Source organism: Microtus oregoni, unplaced genomic scaffold (assembly GCF_018167655.1).
Source record: "Microtus oregoni isolate MIOR12 unplaced genomic scaffold, Mior012 000025F_ref0000491, whole genome shotgun sequence".
Taxonomy (NCBI): domain Eukaryota; kingdom Metazoa; phylum Chordata; class Mammalia; order Rodentia; family Cricetidae; genus Microtus; species Microtus oregoni.
The window spans coordinates 24362501-24375318 of NW_024543084.1; the positions used below are offsets into that span (position 1 = coordinate 24362501).

Sequence of the window (12818 nt, forward strand, 5' to 3'; positions counted from 1 at the left end):
TGAATTTAAACTCACAGAGATCTGCCGGCTGCTTCCCAAGTGCTGGAATTAAAGCGTGTGCCACTATGCTTACTAAGTGATGGAATTTCTAAAGACTGAGGGTCTTCTAAAAGTTGGACTGTGTTTTATACTGTAACATAAACATGAGATCTTGGGGAGAGATTATGGTTTACTACTGATGTGTCTATGTGTCAGGTTGGCAAGGACAATTGTATTGGTATCTTGTCGTTGACACAAACTGGGGTCATTGGGATGAGAGAGCCTCCACTGAAAACAGGCCTCCATCAGAGTGACCTGTAGGCAAGTCTGTGGAGCCTGTGGAGTCAGTGGAGCCTGTGGAGCCTGTGGAGCCTGTGGAGCCTGTGGAGTCGTCTGTGGAGCCTGTGGAGTCAGTGGAGCCTGTGGAGTCAGTGGAGCCTGTGGAGCCTGTGGAGTCGTCTGTGGAGCCTGTGGAGCCTGTGGAGTCAGTGGAGCCTGTGGAGCCTGTGGAGTCGTCTGTGGAGCCTGTGGAGTCGTCTGTGGAGCCTGTGGAGTCAGTGGAGCCTGTGGAGTCAGTGGAGCCTGTGGAGCCTGTGGAGTCGTCTGTGGAGCCTGTGGAGTCAGTGGAGCCTGTGGAGTCAGTGGAGCCTGTGGAGCCTGTGGAGTCGTCTGTGGAGCCTGTGGAGCCTGTGGAGCCTGTGGAGTCAGTGGAGCCTGTGGAGTCGTCTGTGGAGCCTGTGGAGTCAGTGGAGCCTGTGGAGTCAGTGGAGCCTGTGTAGCCTGTGGAGTCAGTGGAGCCTGTGGAGCCTGTGGAGTCGTCTGTGGAGCCTGTGGAGTCGTCTGTGGAGCCTGTGGAGTCAGTGGAGCCTGTGGAGCCTGTGGAGTCGTCTGTGGAGCCTGTGGAGTCAGTGGAGCCTGTGGAGTCAGTGGAGCCTGTGGAGTCAGTGGAGCCTGTGGAGCCTGTGGAGTCGTCTGTGGAGCCTGTGGAGTCGTCTGTGGAGTCTGTGGAGTCGTCTGTGGAGTCTATGGAGTCTGTGGAGTCTGTGGAGTCTATGGAGTCTGTGGAGTCTGTGGAGTCTGTGGAGTCTATGGAGTCTGTGGAGTCATCTGTGGAGTCTGTGGAGTCGTCTGTGGAGTCGTCTGTGGAGTCTGTGGAGTCTGTGGAGCCTGTGGAGTCGTTTGTGGAGTCATCTGTGGAGTCATCTGTGGAGTCGTCTGTGGAGTCGTCTGTGGAGTCGTCTGTGGAGTCGTCTATGGAGGCTGTGGAGTCATCTGTGGAGTCTGTGGAGTCATCTGTGGAGTCGTCTGTGGAGTCTGTGGAGTCGTCTGTGGAGTCGTCTGTGGAGTCTGTGGAGTCGTCTGTGGAGTCTGTGGAGTCGTCTATGGAGTCTGTGGAGTCTGTGGAGCCTGTGGAGTCATCTGTGGAGTCATCTGTGGAGTCGTCTGTGGAGTCTGTGGAGTCGTCTGTGGAGTCGTCTGTGGAGTCGTCTGTGGAGTCTGTGGAGTCATCTGTGGAGTCATCTGTGGAGTCGTCTGTGGAGCCTGTGGAGCCTGTGGAGTCTGTGGAGTCATCTGTGGAGTCGTCTGTGGAGTCTGTGGAGTCGTCTGTGGAGTCGTCTGTGGAGTCTGTGGAGTCGTCTGTGGAGTCTGTGGAGTCGTCTATGGAGTCTGTGGAGTCTGTGGAGCCTGTGGAGTCATCTGTGGAGTCATCTGTGGAGTCGTCTGTGGAGTCTGTGGAGTCGTCTGTGGAGTCGTCTGTGGAGTCGTCTGTGGAGTCTGTGGAGTCATCTGTGGAGTCTGTGGAGTCGTCTGTGGAGTCGTCTGTGGAGTCGTCTGTGGAGCCTGTGGAATCATCTGTGGAGTCTGTGGAGTCATCTGTGGAGTCGTCTGTGGAGTCGTCTGTGGAGTCTGTGGAGTCGTCTGTGGAGTCTGTGGAGTCGTCTGTGGAGTCTGTGGAGTCGTCTGTGGAGTCTGTGGAGTCATCTATGGAGGCTGTGGAGTCATCTGTGGAGCCTGTGGAGTCGTCTGTGGAGTCTGTGGAGTCGTCTGTGGAGTCTGTGGAGTCGTCTGTGGAGTCGTCTGTGGAGTCTGTGGAGTCGTCTGTGGAGTCATCTGTGGAGTCTGTGGAGTCGTCTGTGGAGCCTGTGGAGTCGTCTGTGGAGTCGTCTGTGGAGTCTGTGGAGTCTGTGGAGGCGTCTATGGAGTCTGTGGAGTCATCTGTGGAGTCGTCTGTGGAGTCTGTGGAGTCTGTGGAGCCTGTGGTTTCCTGATGAGTGATTGGTGTGAGAGCTCCCAGTCCACCGCGGGAGGCTCCACCCTTGGACAAGTGGTCAAGAAAGCAGGCTGCAAGCGCAGTGGGAGCTGGGACCTCTCCCTGCTCACCCAGTGGCTTTAGGTCAACATTTCATCACAGCAATAGGAAGCAATCGAGGGCACTCGCTATGCTCTGGTGCTAGCTCTGTCCTCAACACTCTGTGTAGCCACAGATTTGGATGGAACTAAAATGTGTCTACTTATTTGTCCAGGTCTTTTCTTTCAAACAGATCCATCTGTAGTTGAAACTGCGCTGGAACTGAAGGGGCTTCTACCTCAGCCCCTGAGTGGATGCCTTCAGACCCAACTCAACTCCATTACTTTTTCAAGAATTTAGGTCCATGCCATGGTTAAAAACACTGGCTGCTCTTCCAGAAGACTCAGGTTTGAGTCCCAGCACCTAATGGCAGCTCACAACTGTCTGTAACTCCAATTCCAGGAGATTGGACACCCTCCTCTTCCCCGTGGGAGTCACACATGCAGAGAAATGTCATCCAAGCAAAGTAAATGCACAAATCATTTTAAAAGAACAACTTAGGGGCAGGGCCTTCCTTAAGCAGCAGTTCTCAACCTGTGGGTCATGACACCTGTGGGGGGGGGTCAAACGACCCTTTCATGGGGTCACCTATCCCTCATTTACTTTAAAATTTATAGCAGTAGCAAAATTACAGTTATAAAGTAGCAACAAAACAATTTTAAGTTTGGGGTCACCACAACATGAGGAACTGTACTAAAGGGTTGCAGCGTTGGGAAAGGTGAGGATCACTGAAGAGGGAGACTCAGAGACTAGTTAAGAACTGACTGCCCGCCGGGCGGTGGTGGCACACGCCTTTAATCCCAGCACTCGGGAGGCAGAGGCAGGCGGATCTCTGTGAGTTGGAGACCAGCCTGGTCTACAGAGCTAGTTCCAGGACAGGCTCCAAAACCACAGAGAAACTCTGTCTCAAAACAAAACAAAACAAACAAACAAACAAAAAAAAAAAACAAAGAACTGACTGCCCTTCCAAAGGATCTGGGTTCAGTTCCCAGCAACCACATTAAGGCTCATAACTGTCTTTAACTCCTTCTGGGGATCCATCACCCTCTTCTGGCCTTGGCTACTGCACACTTATGGTGCACATACACATAAGATAAAAAAATAATAATTTAAAAAGTTAAAAACAAAAGAACTTAGAGCCAACAAGATGGCTCAGTAGGGAAAGGTGCTTATAGCCAAGTCTAGTGACCTGAGGGACTTGAGCACAACTGTCCTCTGACCACCACGCAGCCGCTGTGGCACACGCCCCAACCCATAAGAATAAATAATTAAAAATAGATGGCTTCCTCTTCATTCCTTAAAAACAAAAGTCATTAACTCATATCTCTTCCTTCGTTGCCTCCCAGAGCCTGGCTGGTTTGTACCTTCTGGAGCCTTCTACAGCCTCCTGCCCTTGCTTGCTCAGTGCCCATATCTCTTCGTGTTGTCTCAGAGATGCTGCATGCCCTGAACCTGCTGCGCCAACCCTAGACCCCCAGACCGAAAGGGCAGGTGGACAGAACCTTGGCCTGGTCCTTTGGGCTGGGGGTCACAATCTGGTTAGTGTAATCTCTTGCTCATTCCTTCCATTCTCGCTAGCAGCTCCCAGCCCTGGCAAGCCTTATCGGCTGGCTGTCGCATGCCCAGATGTTGCATTCCTGGCTACACAGCCAGACATCCACCTCAGGCAGTTTCACTGTGGGGTCCCTGCATTCTCAGGGGCTCGCGCCTGTTCTTAGAGGAGGAGCTGGGACTGAGACCCAGCGCCACTCACTCAGCTTTGCAGGGCTCGGCAGGCTGAGCTTCCAGCGTGTCATATTCCCTCAAGTCCTCCAGTTCACGCATCTGGCCAGTTAGCACCTTGGCTGCGAAAGCCACGATGTACTGTGGAGGAGAAGGCACCGTGAGATGGTGAGGTAGCAAGGTGCGACCCCTGCCATGCCTGAGGAGCACCGTAGGGGCTGACTCACCAGGAACCAGTAGATGTTCATGACCGTGAGGAGCAGCAGCAGTGTGTTGAAGAAGAAATAGTATGGGATGTCAGGTACCGACAGCAGGCTGGAGTGGCAGGTGACATACAGAACCTTAAGCGGGAACCAGTAGAGGCGGAACCAGAACCTGAAGGGAGGGGCTAGTCAAGTAGGCTTCGGGGAAGGAAGTGCAGGCTCCCTTATTGCATTATCTTCCCTGACTTATCTGCCTGTCACTGGCAGCCCCACACTTTCCCATTTCCACCACCTCTGTGCGGCCAGCACCGCCCCTTCCCAGCTCGGCACCCTATTTCTTCCCAAGCCCCACTCACCTCACTAAGCCCCAGGCCCTCCCCTGTCTGGCCTGGTCCTGTCTGGATGTGTGGTTCTAGGCCCTATGTACCACCCTACTAACCCAACCCAATCACAGGCCCCTCCCATGCACGCCTCCACCCACGTAAGCCACACCCTTCTCTTCCCTAGCCCTGCCCAACAAGCCATGCCCCTCCTACCTGGCCCCACCCACCCAGCGAGCCACGCCCCTTACCAGCAGAAGCAGAAGCTGAGGCAACCCAGGTTGGCCACCAGTCCGTGCAAGCGGTGGTAGGCACCACCCCTGGCTTTGAAGTAGATGTTGAGCTTGGTGAACTCCAGCTGCACGTCGCTAACGTCATGCAGGAAGAACACGAGGAGGCCTACATTGTGGTACCTACAGGGTGGGGACAATCAATCAGGACTACGGGGCGGGGCCACACGGTGGCTTTGTTTTTGTATTTTTGTTTGTTTGTTTTTCGAGACAGGGTTTCTCTGTGGTTTTGGAGCCTGTCCTGGAACTAGCTCTTGTAGACCAGGCTGGTCTCGAACTCACAGAGATCCGCCGCCTCTCAAGTGCTGGGATTAAAGGCGCAAGCTACCATCGCCCAGCTAACACGGTGGCTTTTTATTACTGTTTGTGTTTGAGTGTGTACCTGTGTGCAGACCTGCAGAGCCCTGAAGCACGAGCAACCCAACATGCCGCAGGAACTGAACCAGGGTCATTGGCAAGAGCAGAACATAATGTGGCTGGAAGGACAGCTCAGCAGCTAAGAGCACTGGCTGCTCCTGCAGGGGACTCGAGTTTGGGTCCCAGCACCCACATGGCGGCTCACAACCACCTGTTGCTCCAGTTTCAGGGGAGCACATACACGTGGCTTCAGTACTAGCTACTGTTTCCTCTGTGTGTGTGTGTGCCAGCACCTGTGAGGACAGTGGCCTGGGGCAGCCGCTCTTGGCTGTAGATCATTTCTTTGCTCCTTTATTGCACTGGATCACCTGTTTTGAGACAGGGTTTCTCTGTGGCTTTGGAGCCTGTCCTGGAACTACTCTTGTAGACCAGGTTGACCTCGAACTCACAGAGATCTGCCTGCCTCTGCCTCTTGAGTGCTGGGATTAAAGGCGTGCGCTGCCACCACCTGGCAGGCCTCACTCTTATAGCTCTTGCTGGCCTAGAACTCACAGAAATCCTCCTGTCTCAGCTTCTGAAGCATAGCTTAGTTTTTCTTCTGTTCGAGATAGAGCCCTACTGTAGCTCAGCCTGGAACTCTGCAATCCTCCTGTCTCAGCCCCGAGAGGTGGCAATACATGTGGGCCTTGAACACCAGATCTCCTGTTTCTGGATCCCCTGTGAGTAAACCCACGCTGGCCAAGGGTCCATACAGGGCTCAGTGGGTAAAGGCACTTGCTATCGAACCTGATAACCCAAGTTCAACTCCAGGAGGAGAACCAACTCCCGAAAGTTGTCCTCTGGCCCTCACCCAAGTGCAACATAGATCTGGCACCCACCAAAATAAATAAATGTCAAAGGAATTTAAAAGTGGTGTTACACAGGTCTAGGACCAAGGCAGTGGACAACGGGTGAGGGAAGGGTCTCTGGGTCCTTCTCCTTACACCCCCGTTTCCTGACCCCTCCTTGCTCTGACCCCAGGCCCTTTGTACATATTGCCTGCCTACCCTCCTGATGACCTCACCGGAAGGCGTAGGAAGAGGCGATGAGAAGCAGGGTGACCACATGATGCACCAGCATGACCACGGAGTCCTTGCGCCAGGTGTCCATGTACACGGTGGCGTAGACGGAATGGCAGTAGAAGCTCCCCTGCAGCAGGTAGGCGGTGGCTATGTCCCAGGGCACTGCCATGCCTGACCTCCAGTCTGGGAAGAGCCATGTTCACGGTCATGTTCAGGCCTGTCCCCCAAGACCTCCCAACACAGCCTCACAACAGCGTGTGTCCTCTGAATGTGGGGTGACCAGAAGTCTGTCTGCGTGAATGTGTGTGGCACCTGCCTGTCTCGGGTCCCTGTGGAGGTGGGAGGACATGTTCGGAAGTCAGTCTTCTCCTTCCACTCTGTGTACAGTGAGATTTTGCTTGTGTTTTAATAAGTAAAGGTTGAAGATCAGAGCGCAGAGCTGAGTCCCTAGAGGCCAGGCCGTGATGGACACACCTCAATCCCAGCAGACCTCCACACCAGTCAGCCACAGAGGGTGGGCAGCCACGGTGCACGCCTTTGATGCCTGCAGTAGAGTCAGGCTGAGGACAGGACCGCCCGGCCTTGGCAGAGGGAAGAACTCTCTAGCGGCTTGGCTGCTTTGCCTCTCTGGTCTTCAGCTTGAACCCAACATCTGTCTCTGGGTGTTTATTATTCATGCTACATCTATGGGTCCCAGGGACCAACCTAGGTCCCCAGCCTGGCAGCAAGCACCTTTCCCAGATGGGTCACCTCACCAGTCTTGTTTGGTTTTTGAGTCAGGGTCTCATGTAGGCCAAGCTCACCTCAAAATCTCTGTGTAACAAATGATGACCTTGAATTCACAATCCCACCCCCACCAATCCCATTTCCTGAGTGCTGGAATGGCCGGCCTGTGGAGACGCCATGCCTAGACGGAACCGAGGGTTTCTTGCTTTTAGGCAAGCTCTCTACCAACTCCAGAACCCCCATTTTGCTTGCTTGTTTTTTGTTTGCTTGTCTTGTTTTTTGGAGGTCTCTTATGTAACCCAAGCTGGCCAAAGACCTACTCACAGAAATCCTCCTGCCTCAGTCTTCCCAGTGCTGAGATAACAAGTATGCGCCCTCATGCTGGGGCCCAGACAGACATGGCTCCTACAACGATGCCTGACCCAGGACATTGGCCCTGGGAGACTCCTTGAGGCCTCCATTCTCCTCTCCAGCCTCCCATGTCTCCAGGCTATCATCTGTTCAGACAACTGTCTCTCCTCCCAGCGAGCCCTCCCCTCTTGTGCCTCTTCCTCTCCCCTGCCGCTGAGTGCAAGGGCTCCTCAGTGCTCTGCCCACCAAGTCTTCTGACTCTGAGCCTTTGTGACACCCACATCCCCAGCTGCATCAACCCCAGCTTAGAGGCAGCCACTCAATAGAAAGTCCGAGAGGACTTGTAGGGCAGAGACGCTCACCCTCCGCAAATGTCTGGTCACCAGAACTCCATCCCCAGAACCCTCAGAACAGTGGACAGAAATAACACAAATGCTGTCCTCTGCCCAGGATTCTGGAGGCTGAGGCAGGAGAAAGCCAAGTTTGAGACCACCCCAGGCTACATGAGACCCTGTATAAAAATCCCCAAAGACCCACAGGAAGGCTCAGTGGGTAAAGGCGCTCGCCACCAACACTGATGACCTGTTTGGCCCCACAGGAGGAATGAGAGGATGGCCCCTACTTGTTCTCTAACCTTCACACACATGTGCAAACTGTGGCACACAGGTGTCCCCGCCACGCTGATAGAAAAAGAGAAAACACCCCTTAGCACATTTATCTCCTCATCCTCTAGCAAGCCCCTGGTGCTCAAAGCTCGGCTACCTGCCCTGCCTCTCTTTGGTACACTTCAGCCAGTCACCTCCAACACAGTCCTCTACCTCCCTCACCCCTACCTCCCCTTCCCATGAAGGTTTGGGGACCTCTTCCTAGCTGTCCCTAGCACAAGCCAACCTGGCACTTGCATAAGCCTGGGGCTGGGGTTCAGGGAGAGGGCCCCTGCCTAGAGTTGCCCAATGAGTGGATGTGGGCGTGGCTCAGGAGTAAAGAGTAGACAGCATAGATCACCCCCAGGGAGGGGGTGGGGTGTGGTCAGCTGTCGCACTTGTCCAGTATGCAGGACTCACTTTGCTTCCATCCCCAGAAAAATACCCACAAAAAACCTGTGGGTGCCCAATAAACTCTCAACATTCTGACCAAACAGGAATCTAATTCAATCATACCATGAGTTACCCATATAAAGGCAAACTGAGTAACAGCCAACACCACTCCTTTTGAAATTCAAAACTCCCATGGCCGTGGGGGCAGTCTCAGCACTCAGGACACTGATCAGGGGGCTTCCAATGTTAGGCCATTCTGGACCACACAGGAAGAAAGATTGTGTCGTGCTTTCCTTGTGGGCAAAGTCACCACAGCGCCTAGCTGTGCCCCCCAGAGTCCTCTCGGCCTCTCCCCAGTCCACGTGGGAAGAATCTATCAATGTACCTCTCAGGGCTCTCATGATTCCCACATTATGGTACTCAGCATGGAGCCCCCCACCACCTCCAAACTCTGCACACGCTCACATGCACAAATTCCCATCCTATCTATCTTGTGTGAAACTCCAACTCCAGCCAGGAGCTACCTTCATAGAGCCATCTTGTCATGTCTTTGCACAGGTCCCTGCAGGACCAGCTCGGGCTGGGGACTCTTCTGACCACACTGCTCCCAGGGTTCCATGCCCACCCTTGTCTTGGTATCAAGACTTCCACAGAGATATCTCATTAGGGCCAACCCAGAACGTGTGTGTGCACGCACACATGCGTGTCACGGTGTACATGTGGCAATCAAAGGACTTTTAAAAACCACTTCTCGCTTTCCGCTGAGTCCCAAGGCTAGAACTCGAGTTGTCGGCTTGGCTGCAAGCACCTTTGCCCCCGAGCCATCTGCCAGCCCCCGAGCCATCCTGCCAGCCCCTTTTATATTGTTTTTAGCAGAGTCCTCTGCACTGGTCCTGCAGGATGCCTACCGTAGAAGACAGAGGGTGGGTCATGGAAGAAAGGATAATGGGCACCCAGGAGCAGGTAGGCACAGTAGCTCCAACAGCCCAAGTAGAAAAGAAGCTTCCAGGCGCTCTCAGGTAACCTGGCAGCATCTCGAGGCTGCAGATGACACCGCTTGGCCAGGGGCTGTGGAGACACAGTAGGTAGTGGTTGTTTTGGGGAGCGCGATGCTCCACCAGGGGAGAAAAGCGAGGCCCAGGGACTCGCCAGTCTCAATGGCATTGAGAAAGTTGGGCCCCTGTGCCCATATCAGCTGGGGTAACCAGAGCCCATGTGTGTGGCCATGAAGGGCTAAACATAGCACCCAGCTGTCCTGTGTGGCCTGGGAGGAGGAAGCTAGGCGGTGGGGGGAGGGCGGGGAGAGGAGGTTTGACACGTCCAGGCTTAAAGCAATGGAGCTTAGGGAATCTGGGGGTGGGGTGCTCAGGTTCTAGCAGGAAATGGGGGTGTTTCAGGGAGGGAGAAAGGAGGAAGCGCTATTGAAGGAAAATACCTTGGGAGACAGGGGAACTTGAAAACAGTGACCCTGCCCCCTCTGGGAAGAAGGCAGGAGAAACTGAGGATAGGAGGGAGCTGAGAGCTGGGAGGGAAAGCTGGGACCCAAAGGCTGTGACGGTGTTGGGAGGGGGAAAGGTGGGAGGCAAGCTGATTTGGGGGACGTGGAGACGTCACAGGTCAGTGGTGTATGCCTATATCCCAGCTTGGGAGGCTGAGGCAGGAAGACTGCCGTGAATTTGAGCAGCCTAGGCTTCAGAGTGACACTGTGTCAGAACTACAAAAATGGGTTGGAATGGGCCAGCTAGAGTCCAGGAAGGCCCCAGGAGCTCCAGCACTGAGGGCCAAACCCAGCCCCCTTCCTCCCAAGGCTGAGGGGGCCAGAGGAACCCAGAGCACCCAGCAGTTGTCATGGAGACAGCCAGAGCCCAGCTCTCGTAACCCCTAGCAACCAGGCTGCTGCCAAGTTGAGCTTGGAGAATGGGACAGCCCCTGTGCCTGTTTCTAGGGGAGGAGGAGGGTAAAGGGTGGAAGTGGGGTGGCCTCAGGCTGCCTCAAGGGCCTCCAGCATCCCAGCTGGGCGCCGGGAGAGCACACTAGCCAAGGCAGATGGGGACCAGGGCTGCCCTGTGGGTTGGCCCTCCTCATTCCTGCCCCCCCCCTCTTCAGAGGTTGGGGGCTGAGGTTGCTCCTTCTATTGGTTGACAACAGACAGGGTGGGCTCTGGAGCTGGACAACACCCTATCTTGACCTAACAGCCTCTTCCTGCCAGCAGAGAAAGGTCCCATTGTTGGCACAACGCTCTCTGTCCCCGCACCCTCTGCCACTTCCAGTCAGATGGGGGCGGGATGTCCCCAGCTAGCCCTCTGGGGAGTATCCACCATGGTACTGGTCCAAATGCCACAGAGACCACCCCCAAGGAGGAGTGAAGACTGGGTCAGGTGCCAATGCCATCACTACCAGGGTCATTCTTCAGAGCTGGGCGGTGGCCTCTTCAGTCTCCAGAAACAGCATTTTGACCATCGCCCCATGGGGGCGGCAGAATACAACACTGAAGACATAGACAGGGTCATTCCCAAGGTTGAGTCCCTTGGTACGGCCCTTTACACACAGGTCTGTGCCATCCCTGCTTCGGGGGTGGTGGGCACTCCAGACAGGGGCGGGGCATTGACTGCACAGATACGGTGTAGACACAGCAGCTCCCGGTGACGCACGGCTCAGGTGACCTCTGGGCACCTCGAGGCCTCCCGATGCAGGATCTGGGCTCCCTGGTCCCCAGGTCGGTTTCCAGAAGGTTGACCCTTGGGTCCGCAACAGCACAGATGCTGTACCGAGCGGATTGCCCTAGATTCTACCAAAACTGCTCAGGATAGGGTGTGGATCTAGTTTCCCTGCATCCATAACACCCCCACACCACATGGGATTCCCAATCCATCAAAGTGTCACCTCAGTTCAGTGACACCCCCGCACCCACCCCACCCTGTTGCAAAGGGTCTCGGAATAGCCTCTGTGGTCCCAATATCCAAACCCAGGCCCCCCTTTTTCCAGCGGCCACTATGGACATAGGGATACATGAGAAGCGGCCCCACTCACTCTCCTGCATGCAGTTCACAGGGCCCCCAGGTCGCACTGACCCGAAAGAGGCGCGCGGTGGCCACGGAGCGCAGTGCGGTCCAGCCCAGAGCGCACAGCGCGGCCAGGAGCAGCTCCGGGGCAGCCAGGTGCGCGTGCTCCGCCAAGCCTCGAAGCGCAAGTCCCCAGCCGCAGTCCCCGCAGCCCCGTGCCGCCGCCAGCACCGAGGCCCAGCTCCGTTGCAACATCTGCGCGTAGCTAGGCATGGGCTCTGGCGTCTCAAGCCCGGCGGTCGTTGTCGCAGCCGCCATGCCACTGGCTCGCCCTGCCGCCGCCTGCACGCTTCCGAGCCGCAGCGCGCCCCCGCGTCACGCGCTGCAGCCAGACTGGGGGCGCGCAGGCCCCCGCCAGTGCAAAAGCGGGGGCGTGGCTGACCAAGGCCCCGCCCCTCAGGATGCCAGGCACCACCCCTCCTGCTCTCCCGTTGTAGGACCTAGTGATTCCCAAGCTCTGAGTGATCTGTTCTCCTCTCAGTCTGTGACAATCCTGGGGTTCTTCTGCAGTCAAGATGGCCCAGCAGGTATGAGGGGGCCTGCCACCAAATTAATGTCCTGAAGGTGAGGACAGACAGAGTCTAGCAAATTTTCCTCTCACCTCCACCTATGTGCCCACTTACATAAATTAATAAATGCAATGAGACACCCCGCCTCTCAAAAAGATCTGCCCATGCTTGTGTCCCGACCCACCCTCCATCCGCTGGGCTCCTGTTTCTGTGGTTCCAGCCAGCTCTGGAGCCTGCCCCAGTCGCATAGAGGCTCACTGGAAGACTGCAGCTGTTAGGGAGGGAGCTACCTGGAAAAGGGCTAGGGACAAAGCCACCAAGACAAGCCTGGTCGGTTTCCTCTACTCTGATTCCTCCAGTCACAAGGCCTCCTGTGCTGATGACAGGGTCTCAAGGTGCAGCTGATGATGGCCTTGAACTCCTGATTCTCCTGCTTCAGCCTCTGAGTGCCTGGAAGGCAGTTCTGTACCACCATGCATGGTTTATCCACTGCTGTTTGCAAGGGAAGCACGCCACCAATGGTGCCACGTCCCCAGCCTTGTGCACAGGTACATGCGGTGCATGTATTCACATGCCACGTTATCATTTAGGTCAGAGATAGATGTCTACTACCTTTCTCCACCATTTAAAAACTATGACGCGTATGTGTCTGTGTGCGCACCTGCCACATAGGTCTAGGTTCAGAAGGTGTAGAGCCCCTGGAGATGAAGTTCCAGGCTGTTGTGGACTGGGTGGACATTGCTACTGGGATCAGAGCTCAGGTCCAGTCCTCTGGAGGCCAGAAGAGGACATCAGATCCCTGAACAGGTTGGGAACTGAACCTGGATCCTCTCCAGGGGCAGTCAGTGCTC

At 55.3% G+C, this 12818-nt stretch overlaps 1 protein-coding gene across 1 annotated transcript in view; it reads right to left on the reverse strand.

Annotated features, from left to right (window-relative positions):
• The window catches only part of Cers1 (ceramide synthase 1), a 15453-nt gene extending 3663 nt beyond the window's left edge, over nt 1-11790 (reverse strand). Inside the window, exons 1-6 of the mRNA XM_041674272.1 lie at nt 11468-11790; nt 9305-9464; nt 6285-6465; nt 4826-4987; nt 4279-4426; nt 4083-4192 (exon numbers count right to left, since the gene is read on the reverse strand). Coding sequence (XP_041530206.1) covers nt 4083-4192; nt 4279-4426; nt 4826-4987; nt 6285-6465; nt 9305-9464; nt 11468-11716 — 1010 coding nt within the window. The 5' untranslated portion in view covers nt 11717-11790. The remainder of the gene's footprint in view (nt 1-4082; nt 4193-4278; nt 4427-4825; nt 4988-6284; nt 6466-9304; nt 9465-11467) is intronic.
• Between the last annotated feature and the right edge of the window lie 1028 nt (nt 11791-12818).